Source organism: Cupressus sempervirens, chromosome 2 (genome assembly GCF_028749045.1).
Source record: "Cupressus sempervirens isolate cs-2001-9-10 chromosome 2, ASM2874904v1, whole genome shotgun sequence".
Classification (NCBI taxonomy): domain Eukaryota; kingdom Viridiplantae; phylum Streptophyta; class Pinopsida; order Cupressales; family Cupressaceae; genus Cupressus; species Cupressus sempervirens.
Window position 1 is genome coordinate 42,789,184 of NC_143119.1, and position 14,547 is coordinate 42,803,730.

General features: G+C 32.1%; 1 protein-coding gene across 30 annotated transcripts in view; it reads left to right on the forward strand.

Annotated features, from left to right (window-relative positions):
• The first annotated feature begins 7,706 nt into the window (after positions 1-7,706).
• Positions 7,707-14,547, forward strand: part of LOC149570978 (uncharacterized) — a 252,939-nt gene continuing 246,098 nt past the window's right edge. For 7 of the 30 annotated variants that reach the window (XM_089812531.1, XM_089812534.1, XM_089812548.1 and 4 more), the window contains exon 1: positions 7,720-8,411. In XM_089812531.1, the coding sequence (XP_089668657.1) occupies positions 8,121-8,411 (291 nt within the window). In that variant the 5' untranslated portion in view covers positions 7,720-8,120. Of the gene's footprint in view, positions 8,412-14,547 lie in introns of all 30 variants that reach the window. The other 23 variants (XM_089812528.1, XM_089812519.1, XM_089812538.1 and 20 more) reach the window with 12 other exon arrangements.

Sequence of the window (14,547 nt, forward strand, 5' to 3'; positions counted from 1 at the left end):
AGCTTCTAGAATGCATAGAAGTTAGCACCATGAAGCGTCATACAACCAAGCACATGTCCACCAGATATGGGTTATCCTCCATTAAGCATGGAAGTAAGTGCAGTGATGTGAGGATAAGTCTACAAGGGTGGGACACACAAAACAATGTTGTAGACACCATGTGCTCAAATAGAGTTGCGTACTTCTGTGTTGTCAACATGACAACTCAAAAGGTGTGTAAACTCCCAAGTGTCTCACAAATAAAAATAATAAAATAATGCAATATAATAAAATAATGCATTAACCTAAGTAAACTTAAGTAAGTGTAAATAGTAAAGTACTTATTTACACCAACAATGCTAATACTCGTATATTATAAGTGTTCAACAATCAAAGTTAAATAATTTTTTTAAGACTTAATTTGTTTCTTACTGTGTATTACCTAAAAACTACCAAATAAATTAATTGAAACTCTAATAGAATGAACAATATTTCAAATTCACCAAATTGAAACAATTCAAAATTGAAAACATTTTACTTCTTTAATTCATCATGTTGTGTAATGGAATTGACCATGTTAAACTCTTTTCACCAATATTTTTATTTTTTTCAATATCTATATTCTCAAGCGACCATATAATACAATTAAAAAATGAATACAATCAGATCTAAAAACTCTATTAAATATCATTCATAATGTTATGACATGAACTAAAATTTCTATAATCCAAATCAAGATCACCATTAAACATTATTCAGTCATATTAGACATTCATCTTAGAATAAACAATTGCACATCAAATGCCATATTCCACACATAAATGTTGAAAATAAAATTACACATTTCATTCACATTATTTTTGTTTAACTTTGTTCATAGTAGACCCTATTTATAAAATTCACCAATTTATTTATTTCAAAGTAAAATATGATCTAAAACAACATTAGCCAAAAAATGTGATTGTCCAATAAAAAACAACATTAAGTATTAATCAGAATTTTGATCTTAGGATTAGCAAGTGTGCATCGAAAGCCATATTCAATATACAAATCTTTGAAAATCCAAACATTGATTGAAATAAGAGGGAACAACAAACAATTGCTTTGTTTAAAAGGAACAAAACCTACTTCATTTTCTCTAGACTCCTCATTGAATCCTCACTGAACACAGATTTCTATTGTAGTAAACATAAATTTTTACTATCCTAACATATATTTCTTCTGTCCTTTATTCAACCTTGACACTCTAATTTTTTCTTTATACTTTACAAAAATATAATAATAATAATCAATAATTATAACACTAATTCTAATTTTTATTTTTATTTAATTATTTTCATGAAAATGAATGTTATTGTGCTTAAGAGTTTAGAATCAGTATTTAATTTATTTTAGAAATCTTGATTAATAAAAAAAAAATCACTATACAAGAAATCTAAATAATTTTAGATGAATACACTATAATATATAATTCATATTGATCACTTGTTGTATAATGCCTTATTAGTCCCTGCCTATATATAGGTAGGGTACTAATGTTTTCACTAGACCCCCATATTTAATTTATGAAACTCTAAAAATACTCAAGTTCTAAAGTTTGACAAGATTTCTATTTTTAAATTAATTTATGTTAGTTTATTTCTAATTTTCAATTGGTCCATTGTAATTTTCATGGAGTTTTATGTTATTTTCCCAGTTCAAAAGTTCAGAAATATATCTCTTTGAATAGACAACATTAATTGCACTTAATAGTACTATATAAGGAATGCATTGCTAGTTGTCTGATCAAATCTTCACCATCCAAAAAGGCAAGTGTATAATGTGACTGTACCTGGTGGGACATGCAAACACGTGTAGGTCCCCTATCCCAACAACATCCAAACTTTGCCGACTCTACCTGTGAGGGAATTAAAACCACTTTTTTTTTTTTTTTGTCAAACATTGAATTTTTTTTATTTACACACAACAACATGTGAGATAGATATATCAAGTATAGTTTTATATTTATTTTAAAAGTAAAAATTGTTTTTTTTATCAATAAATGGCCAAGGCCTTGAATTTATTGATTAATATTTTTTTTTAAAAATTATAATAAAATCTACTGTTCAAACAAGCACTGGTAGGAAAGAGTGGGGAAGAAAACCTCCAGTTTGGCCTAGGACCATATTCCTTTATTATTTACACAATAAAAGGGGCAATGGCCCAATCAGATTATCACAATTGACGTTATTATAGTAGAGAATCTCATAATTTAATGAGTACAATTAATCAAATGATTGATATATACAGCTGAGACCTTTTGCTAATGAGTCATTCCAACCATTGTGTTTTACTTCCTTCCATAACTAGACGAAACATTCATCCCTACCTTACTGACTTATCAACCTGTGTGGTTAGTGATAGTGCTATATTTATTTTCAAGACATAAAAGGAACCTTGGCAAGATTATGCTAATTCCCTTATCTTAGGATTATTACTATATCCTACTATACTTGAAATGAAGCTTACTAACTCATCCAAAGAAAATTACCCCAACTCAATTAACTAAATCCATACAAATGTCAGAAAAGTAGTTAGTATTAAATCCCTACTAGATACATCATATATGTGCTTGTAATTAAAAATGATACTATCTTAAAAATTCTTTAGAATGCTAAACTATGATAAACTTCAGCGTGCTTATTACATGAAAATGACAAAACTAAACCTCAGCTACTTTGCGGAGCCAAAAGAATTAGAAGAATTAGTCTCAGTCTAGTAGAGCATCACAACTTACATCTAGACTTAATCTATTTAAAGAACTAGAGATCAAATAGGGCAGACTAAATTAACTACTATTAGAGCCAATTGATACCTTGATTACTCAGCTCCACAACCCAACTTTACTATTTCCAATCATCAATCAATTAAAATAAAACAGAGTTGAGTCCCAGACTATCAAACCCTTCGAATTAGGAATGAAAACACATAGTGATCCACTAAATACAAATAACTTGGTCTACCATGAATAAATTTAATACATGAAATTCAAAAATCTGCTTGTTCGAACAACATAAATCTATATCTAAATTTCCAAATCAACTTTCCATGCATCAAGCCTGATGCATTACTAGATAACTCATAATGAAATGAAAGTTCAGATAAACTTAATACAAGAAATGAAGCCTTCAAAAGAGATGAATAATTCATACTAATGATTATTATTTAAGTTCATACTGAGAGCAGATAATTATAATTATACCCAAACATCTAATAATCCAGAAAACGCAGAGACTATCTGTTCCTTGATTACATACTAGAATCAACCTTTAGTAGCTTTTTATCTTAACTAAAAGAGCCTAAAAAAGGGTTGGCATATACTTATCTAGAATGATGTGAAAAAATGACAGGATCTATTAAGCTAACCGCATATTTGAAAACCAAGAATCCTAACAAATCTCCCAAATTTCGAGGGAGGTATTACATCTTAGCCCAGCCAACACACTAGAGCAAAACAGATTGAGAATCCAAAACCGTTGAAACTTGAGAACTCCTTATTTCTTCTAGAACACCATAATCACTTTTGTAATATCATTCAGGTCTTCAAACTGAAAATGAGGGTTAAATTTGAATGAAGATCTTGATCTACTAGTCTTCTCAATATTGGGAGTGCAGAAATCCAACACATCCAAATTACCAAAACCCACTCCCGGGTGGATATAAGCCTTGAAAAGGTCGAGATAATCACTAAGCCATTCGAGGCCTTGATCCAGTGTGATCTTTCTCTAGTGAAGGAGGAAACGGAATCAGGATTCCATCTTAGGCCAAGCCAAATTGAATGTAGCCATATCCCTAATTACTATGCCAAGCCTCCTAAGAATATTTGCCACAACCATACTTCCTGGTAGGTGATTCCTATACATTTTCAAGAGAGGCACATATAATTTTTTATCCAAATTCATGATTACTTTAAAAACACCATAACACCAAGTAGAATCGAAGATGTTAAAACAGAGTCTTACTATAGTCCATTTGGAGATCCCGACTTTGGCCATGCATCCAATGAATATGCCAAAGATATCGCTATTCGTTCTCCAAGTGAAATCATAGTTGAAAAAACCTTCACCAATAGCCCTACTTACTACAATGTGAGTCATCTCATCAACTGGCTTAAGAATTTGACTCCATCTTTTAGGTTTGGTGTTGCCTCGAAAGGCCATAGTGCAGACCTCGGCGGTATGAAAAACACATATGTTTGAATACATGTCTGTAAAGTGACAAACCAAATGACAAAGACAAGGCACTAACAAGAAGAATAAGACAGGACAACGATTTCTCTAGAAGGTGCTCCACTATTCTGCACTAACTAAGATGCTTGACGTCATTGGAGAATCATGAGGTAGATAAGCTACCATTAAAAGACATGCATCATTGCAAGGAGTGACAAAACCTAAATGATTATTGAAACTAATCATAATTTATCCTATAATTTAAAGAACCCCGTGAGAACATTAAAAAGCTACTAAGACTTAAAAAGGAACCAACCCAAAACCACCTAACTCTTATGTACCTATGGGAGGTATAAGGAACAAGAACACTAATTAACAAGAAACCCCAAACCACCTATCCTTATAAGTGGTTATCCTAAATAAGCTATCTAGGTAATATCTACATCGAGACACTGAGTACTTATAGACTAGACTTGAAGCATAAAAGTAAAAATTGTTAATGATTTGAAAGATAAAATATTTTTTACTTTTAGTTTAATTGATATTTTAGCTAAGACTAATAAAGATATTATAAATATTTAGCATTTGTAAATAATATTTTTGAAACTTTAATAATATTTAAAAATAAATAAATTATATACTATTATGACTCAATTTTTCATATTGATCAAAATCATTAAATAGTTTATATATATATAGTAAAATTTAATTTTCATTAATCTATAAATTTATTTATTATTTAACTAAGTTAAAAAATTAAATCTATAAAATCATTCAAAATTTATGTTGTATGTAGAGTTTTTCAATATTTCTATTATGGGTTAAAATTTAATTTTCGCTAAAAATAAATATTAAGACAAATAAGTCTAATATATTTCAATGTTTTCATATTTCACGATGAAAAATGAATGAAATATAAATAAATATGCATTAATAAATTAAATATATAAGCCTAACATAAATTTAATTGAAATAGTAGTAATAATTAACATTGAACAATATTTATTTCAACCTATTGGACTATATTTTTATTTACAAATATAGTAATGTAAACTAATACAAGCTTTAAATGTCTTATATAGTACAAGTCAAATTTAACTTTTCACATATACATCACATCAAGATTTAGTATATTAACCATATGATTCACACAATTTTCCTAAACTTAATTTTTATATATCTATAAACTAACAAAAATTAACTTAATATTGTTACATAATTATAATCAAATATATTTTATAATACATAAATGTTAATCTTTTCTATAAAAAATAAAATAAATATCTAGAACTAATATCAAAATATTAATATTGTATATTCACATATTATATCTCTAACTAATATTACATATATTTAGTTATAATAATTTATCATACTTTAGTAGTAGGCAGGGACTCGTGCTCACTAGAGCTCTTATTAAATATTAAATAATTTACAAAATTATTTTCAAAGTCTAAAACTTAAAAAACCATAAACATTGTACTCTACAAAAGTAAAGAATTATATCGAATTTTGTTATATTATATTAATATTTAAGTTTATATAAAATGAAATCACATACAATTTCTTTGGCTAAAATTATACAATATGGTATTCTTAAAGCATTTCTATATCACAAATTGGTTTAAACCAACGAGAATGCAAATAAATAATATTTTTTATGGAAAAAATAAATAATATAAATTTAAACTTTATAAATAAATATTTGGATAATGAAAAAAAAGAGAAAGATTTTCATTAGTTAACATTTATTGAGTATTGAGATAAAGTGAATGCAGTAGTATTGACAAGTACAATAATAATTTGTAATTATTTTATTGGTTGTGCAATTATTGAAATAAATAAAGGTACAAATTAAGTTATAATGTGAAGGCACCTACTGCGGTGTAACTTATTTGCATTGTCAAAAGTTGTGCCAAGTCCTGCTCGTGCTTGACTTCTCTGCTATGCAACGAAATAGGGAATGGTGATGTGACCAGGATGACATGAGTCAAATTTGACCTACATGACTTCCGATATGTTCCCACCAAAGTTTCCTTAAGCTTAGCATACTGTTTATAACTAGTTCATTTTCTTTGTTGTAAGCAATTTAATTTTAATCAAGATAAAGTTTGTTGTGCAAAAAAATAAAGCATTTTTTTCGAAGTTATTTTTTTTCAAATATGATCTTATATTAAAGTCATAATTTTTTTTTTGATGAATAGTCATTTTCTATTAATAAAACCAATCTTGTTGCTCTATACTCTTCCCTTCACACGCTTTGTCTGTCACCTCGCAATTAATTCTTCTCGGAGTTTAGGAATGCCGCCGAAAACCACCATCATATCCATTTGGGCAGTCTTTAATTTGTCTCATAATTACAATTTTACATCACATCTCCCACCATCTTTATAGATGTGCCATTACTTTACTATAATAACTCTTGTTGAAGATAGTCGCTGAAGTTCTCCAACATCACTTCTCCAATATTGGATAAATTTATCGCCTCTCTAAAGTGTGGCTAATTTTAAAGTTCGTGAACTTATCCAAATATTTAATAATTTATTTGGCTTTGTAAATACCAAGTTTGTGAATGTCTCATTTAAAACATATTGACTATGATCTCTGAATCTTTTTCCAAATGAAAATTATTGGCCCTCAGCTTGGGCATCGACTACGGTGCAACTTATTTGCATCATTGACAATTGTGCCAAGTTGTGCTCGTGCTCGACTTCTATGGGCTTAAACATTGCATGACACTATCTACGCAATAACATATTTGCACTTTGGTACAAAAAAATTGTTAACAAACAATAGTATGTTAGTGATAATGTTAGCTAATTACATTAATATGTATTAGTAATCTGCAAACACTTAAAATTAAGTAACATAATTGCTAACATACTATTGTTTGTTAGTAATATGTTTTTTTACCAAGGTGCAAATATAAAACACATTGCTAATAAACAATAGTATGTTAGCTAATTGTATAATATGTGTTAGTAATTAGGGGAAATATTGCAAGTAATTACTTTTCGAGGATAGGCTAATAGGATTTTCTCTTCATGGGATTGTTTGATTCAAAGAAACTGGTTAGATGTGAAAATTAACTGGTATAATGATGGAAGTAGGAGAGTGGACAAAACAAAAGGTAGGGAGAATGCAATTTGGATACTGCTGGATGAAGGTTGGATAAAAAAAAAAACTTCAACGAAGCCTCTAAAAGTAACTCGGGAGTTTCAAGAGCAAGGGCCATTGCAAGAAAGGCTAATGGGGAGGTTAAAGCCATAACATCAGAAAGAAAACTGGATGGAACTAATAATGTAGCGGAATCTCATGCAACTCTCCTAGCCATGCAACTAGGAGCCAAGTTGAAGTATCTGTCGAGGCAACAAGATATTTGCACTTTGGTAAAATACATATTGTTAATGTAAACAATAGTATATTAGCAATCATATTAGCTAATTGTATTAATATGTGTTAGTAATTTGCAAACACATACCATTGAATAACATAATTGCTAACTTAGCAATATGTTTTTTTACCAAGGTGCAAATATGTGGCTGATGTAGAGGTGTCCAACCAGCCTATTCTTTCAAATTTCACCATTCGATCCTTTTGTTAGGGCTGCTCATATTGGGAATATTGTATGACAGACGATGGAATGTATTCAATTCGGAAAGATATCCTTCAAGAAAAATCAGTGGGCAAAGAGAACACACAGCTTTTGGTAGCATATAGTCAGGAAGCCTGGAATTTGACGGTCACCATATCTAGCACTTGGAGGCCACTTGGACGGTCACCCTATGCTGAAATTTGAAATTTGAAAGAATGGGCTGATTGGATATGAAGTAGTAGATGAAACAAACAACGAGCATATGTGAAAAAAGCAGGACACCAATTCTTGCTTGGCCCCCATTAGTGTAAATGGTCAAGCGTTGCAGCTATTAGAAAATGTGCGTTTCTACCATATGCCCTACAACATGGTTGAGACTGACAACTTCTTTTCAACTTAGAGGAAGCAGCGGAGTAAAATTAGGTTTCGAAGGGGGGCAAAGCTTTTCCATCTGTAAATGGAACAATAGTGATAATAATTTTGGGCAATACCAATGGAATCTTAGATACCCGTCCTTCTGTACTTCAACAGCGCATGCTATTCGTGCTGCAGAAATTCCACCATTGATTTCGTCCATTGTTAGGTACCAATTTAGGAAATATTCAGCGGTTCGCAAGGGTCAAGTTCAGGTCATTTCTCTTAAACTTTTCACCTGCAATGAAATTTTGATTCTGTTTTGAGAAATAAGAACATATTTTATCAGGAATTTGTGGGTACACAACAAGGCTTTGATGTTGTTTGCTAATTTCTGTTGTTATAGCCATGCTTGATTGCTGAGCAAAATTGCATGCGAGGATGCTCCTTTAATCTTTGCTTTTACTTTTCAATATTTATTTGCGGTTATATCATAGTATTTTCCAATTACGAGCTTGGGTTCGAACCTAGGTTCTTCTCACGACTGTGTTATGTATCTTATACATTTATTCCCTCGAACAAACTTTAGCAAAGGGAAGTCAGAAAAACAGGAATGGAGCCTTTGAATTGTTTAGTGAGATATCACATCAGGGCTAAAATCAGAACCAATGAGTGAATTTCAGAGTGCTTTGGTAGTCATATTGGCATCACACAAGTTTGCCCTTTTTCCCAATTTCGTTTGAGCTATACATTGGTATGTTGAAAGAGCTATACCTGCCTATCAATATGCAGACAGATCTAACCAATGGAATCGTTAGAATGAATACTTGAATTACAAGATTAAATATTTCATATGATGCTATAAGTTTTAACACTTCCTCTGGGCAAATATGAAATTAATTAGTTATTACTGAGTTCATTCAATGAACAAAAATATTTTATTCATAATCATAAGAACACTATTCATAATCATAAGAACACTCAATGTAGAGTTTATTCACAAATAAAAATCATGGAATCACTCAACATGATAAACTTGTAAAAATCTCAGCTAAGCCTTTTAATCATGGATGATCTCCACATGAACTGTCATGGAGTAACTCAACGTGACATCCAACTCCCATCATGGATTTATTCCATGTGACGTCATCATGGATTCACTCCACATGATGATCATTCCTAGAGTGAAAGAGTTATCATAGCTAAATCTTACAACCTACCTTGTTTATTCACAGATAAATAACAAAAACAAGACTTAGATCCATTTAAGTCTCAAAGTTGATCATACCTAGCTTATTTCTAAAATAAGAAAGTTTCACCTTAGACAATGGCTTGGTGAGTATATCAGCAGTTTTCTCATTTGTGCTGATGTATTTCATCTCCACAATTTTTCGAAACACCATGTCTCTTAAGTAATGGAATTTGATTTCTATGTGTTTAGACTTGTCATGGAAGACAGGATTGATAGAAATTTTAATACAGCTCTGATTGTCACAAAAAATAGTGGTAGAGTTCAATGATTCTCCAAATAATCCTATGAGGAGTTTACGAAGCCATATTGCTTCTTGAGCTGCTGTATAAGCAACCACATATTCAGCCTCAGCTGAGCTTTGAGCAACACATTTTTGCTTCTCGCTGCACCATGAAATCATAGCAGACACAAGGCTGAAGCAAAAACCTGTAGTACCTTTCTGTCCATAATGCAACCAACCCAATCTGAATCAGGAAAACCATGAAGCTGAAGATCATCAGTGTGTGAAAACTTCAATCCATACTTTAGAGTTCAACGGACATATCTAAGAATGTGCTTAGCAGCAATGAGATGAAATTTCCTTGGTTCTCACATAAACTGACTCAAGTATTAACTGCATAGTAGATATCTGGCCTAGTATTAACAAGATACATGAGGGAAGCAATCAACTGTCTATAGAGAGCGGAAATAATCAAATCTGAATCAGCAAGAACTTCTTGAAGTCTTTTCAAATTAACCTCCATAGGAGTCACATTTGGTTTCCAATCAAGCTCTCCGAATCTTTTAAGAATATCTACAACATACTTGCCTCAGCTGAGATTAATCTCATCAGACTTTTGCCAAATTTCCAATCCAAGAAAGTAGTGCATTAATCCAAGATCTTTCATCTCAAATTCAGAAGTTAAGTCATTCTCACATTTGTCTATCAATTTATCATCATTACTAATGAAGAGATCATCAACATAAAGAACTAGGATCAGCATGAGGTTATTATACCTTTGAAATAGATATTCAGATCAACTTCATTTTTTATAAAACCCAAGCTCAGAAGATATCTATCAATACGAACATACCAAGCCTGAGGAGCTTGCTTTAGACCATACAGTACTTTTTTTCAGCTCGCAAACATGAGAATCTCTGTTTATGAATTACGAATCCTTCATGCTGTTCCACAAAACTTCTTCATCAATGAAACCGTTAAGAAAGGCTGTCTTGACATCCATTTGGGGTAGCTTCCATTTTTTAACAGCTACAATAGTAATTATAGGTCTAATAGAAGTTTATCTAGCTACAAGAGCAAAAGTCTCATCATAGTCTATATATTTTTTTTGAGAAAAGCTCCTTGCTACAAAGCTGGCTTTGAATTTCTCAATACTCCTATCAGCACCTTGCTTAATTTTGAACAACCATTGAGAAGAAATAACCGATTTACCTTTTGGACGAGGGACAATCTCCCAAAAATCATTTTTCATGATTGAATCATACTCCCCCAACATGACGTCTCTCCAAACTTGCTGTCCTATAGCTAAATCAAAACAAGAAGGTTCAGAGTCAATGATATTACACATCAAGGCTACATAACTGTCAAATTTCTGAGGCCTTTTACTTTCTCTAAGGGTTCCCCGTGGAGCTGAAATGTTTTCAACATCTTGTACAGTATTTCTAGCCCACAATGGGCTTTTCTTTTCATTCACTGGAACACTAGGACCAACATCAAAATCAGGCTGAAATTAAGGACAATCATCAGGAGAGTCCTCCCTCTCAACAAGGCTAGGAGAAGAGGGAGTAGCAAGAGGAAGTTCTTGAGAGATTACAGGTGCTTCCATATCAATATCTGAAGAGGGTTCGATAGATCTTCCACATATCAAATTTTCTTCAAAGGAGACATCTCTTCTTAACTCAATCATCTTTTGACCCAGAATGTAAATTTTATAAGCCTTAGACAATTCACTATAACAAACAAAAATTCCCTTCTTTCCCGAGGGTTCTAATTTAGATCTTTTATCTTTGGGAATATAAATATAAATTGAACAACCAAATATTTTAAGATGACATACATCAGGTTTAGAACCAGAAAAGGCTTTTTCCAGAGTCATGTTGTTAAGATCAATGTGAGAGCTCCTATTTTGAACATATGCTGCTGTCCTGCAAGCTTCAGCCCAAAGAAAAATCTACAACCCTTGATCATGAATCATGGCTTTAGCAGCCTCAACTATGGCTCTGTTTTTCCTTTCAGCAATACTGTTCTGTTGAGGATTGTAAGGAATGCAAAAGCCCCTCTTAATTCCCAAATCAACACAAAAGGATTGAAATGCACAAGAGATAAATTCACCCCCATTGTCAGATCTGAGAGTCTTGATCTTCTTTTCTGTGATATTTTTCGCAAGAGCTTTAAATTCCTTAAACTTAGATAATACTTCATCAGGTTCCTTGGATTTAAGAGAGAAAATCCAAGTCTTGCGAGAGAAGTCATCAATAAATGTGACATAATACCAAAATCCACTTAATGAAGCTGAAGACATGGGCCCACACAAATCAGAGTGAAACAATTCTAGCACATGCTTAGCTCTACTTTCGCTTGAACGAAAAGGACCCTTAGTGAATTTGCCCAATGCACATCCCTTGCAAATGCCATCATAGGAAGCACTAAGTTTAGGAAGACGTACAACCAGCTTATCCATAGTAGAGAGAGATTTGCAGTTGAGATGATTAAACCTTCTATGCAAAAACAAATTATTATCAGAGGCATCATGATATAAAACTCGAATTTGATTTACAGAAAGCTTGTAGAGACGTTCATGATGAACTCCAATCACTTGAGTTAAAATCAGAGGTTTTCTTCCATGCAACTACTGTTCCATTAGTGAAAGCAACATTAAAACCTATATCCTCTAAGGCTGAAACAGAAATTAAGTTCCTCTTGATACCAGGAACAAATAAAAATTGCTAAGATGAAGAGGTATACCAGAACTTAATTTGAATGAAGTGTTACCAGCCCCTTTAGCGAAATAGGAAGCATCATCTCCAATGATTACTTGCAAGTGAGAGTCCTTTTCTTCCAAATTTGATAGATGTTGCTTATAGCCTGAAATGTGGTGAGAAGCACCACTATCTATCAACCAAGTATTGGAATCTGCTGGAACATTACTGGACAATGCTGAAATGAAAAAAAATCCTTCTGGATAATTGTTGGAGTCCTTGAAAGAACTTGAATCTTTTACATCAGAAACAACCACTTGATGATCAAGATTCATAGTACACTTTCTAGAATAATGACATTATTTATTACCTCTGAAACATTTCACTTTGGATATATCTCTTTTCCTTTTAAAATCAGAAGATGAAGAAGAGGGATACTTATCATCAAAGCTCCTGAATTCCTTTTCTTTCCTCTTTTCTTGGAACTATGAGTATTAACTATTAAGGACTTGATCTTCCTCATTGAAAGATTTACAAGAATTTCCCCTGGCCTCCAACTTGCATTCTTCTTGAATACAATTAGATCTTAATCTATCAAAATTTGGAAGCTCCCTTCTACCATTGATACCTTAAATGAATGATTCCCAAAAATGTGGGAGACCATTCATGGCTAACATGACAAGTTCTTTGTCATTAATAGACTCTCCAATAGTATCCAATTGATCTTTTAATTCTGAATTTTTCAGAAAGAAAGAACTAATGGAGTCTTCTTTGCCCATTTTGATATGAAGAAGCTGCATGTGAAGAGCCAAAGCCTTGCTAGTATTGTTAACCTCATACAACTTGTGAAGATGGTCATAGATTTGCTTTGCCGAGATTATCAGTATAACTATCATCATTCTCAAAGGTAAAAACATGAAATTACAAGAAAGCTAAGCTATCATGTGTGATAAGTCTCAAGGAAGCCAATATCATATAAAGAATGTTATTTATTGATGTCGAAAGAATTTCGCAAGATCCAAAAGGACCAAAAGACAAGTCAAGTTTATATTATTGATTATGCACTTTTGAAGAGTTAAAGATAAATGGATCTAAAATTGTACATTGCACTTATACAAATCAAATATAATGTATGCGATAGGCATTGAAGAGTATATGCAATGTTGAGGAGTTTGGTGATTGAGGATTGATGGATCAACTTTCATATGATAAGCTGTGATGTATTGAAAAAGATGGAAAAGAGTGATATCAAAGTAGGAAAACAAGACAAGTATGCAAATTATTTAACATTGATGATTTTATCTTACAAGTCTGCTGATGACACTCTCATATTACGAGTGAATAAACTCTATACACAACAATCTATATGAATAAACTTGAATAGTAATAAAAGACCTGCCATATTCATGTGTTTATCTAATAATGAACACATGACATCCTTGGGAACCATACAGCGAATGCAACAATGTGACCAATATTATGTGATGGTATCTAACCAAAAAAGAATGGATTAAATGCAAGGACAAATATGTAGCAATTGTTATGAGTTCAATACAGAATAATGACTGTGCCAAGGAAAATAAGAAAGATGTTGTTATAAATCCAAATTAGTTCATGGGATGTAAAGAAGATTCCATCGATATCATTTAAGCATTTGGCAGCAACATATTGTCCATGCCATCAAAGGCTACGAATAAGTCAAGGAATATTGTCAGAAGTTTTAAAATATTACATACTTGCTAACAAATGCTAAAATATATATGTATTTGCCTAACACTACATATGCAGTGTATGTACTACAAGGTAACGACATGAAGTAATAAGAAGCGGTTAAAGAAAAATCAATACAACGATGCCAGTATGGATGTTGACCGAAAAGTCTTATGAGAATACTATCGGGAGTCTTCAGCCCAGTCACATGATTACCATTTTCAATGTCATCTTCAAGAAAGCTGCCAAAACTTTGGAGGATATGGAGTAATTGACGACAAATACAGTCAACATACATTGACCAAGCAGCAACAAATATAATATTGTGTATGCAACAATTATATTGCAGGAGGACATGGTAATTGAACCCAGGGGAAGTGGCAATATTTTCCATAAGGTAATAGTCCTAGTGAAGGCCCGATAAAAAGACAACGAACAAAACATAAGCCTGCGATTCCTCAAGTGCATAGAACAACAAACAAGTTGTGTGCCAATGGCATCTTGAGTCTGCAATAAATCCCGATGGAGTT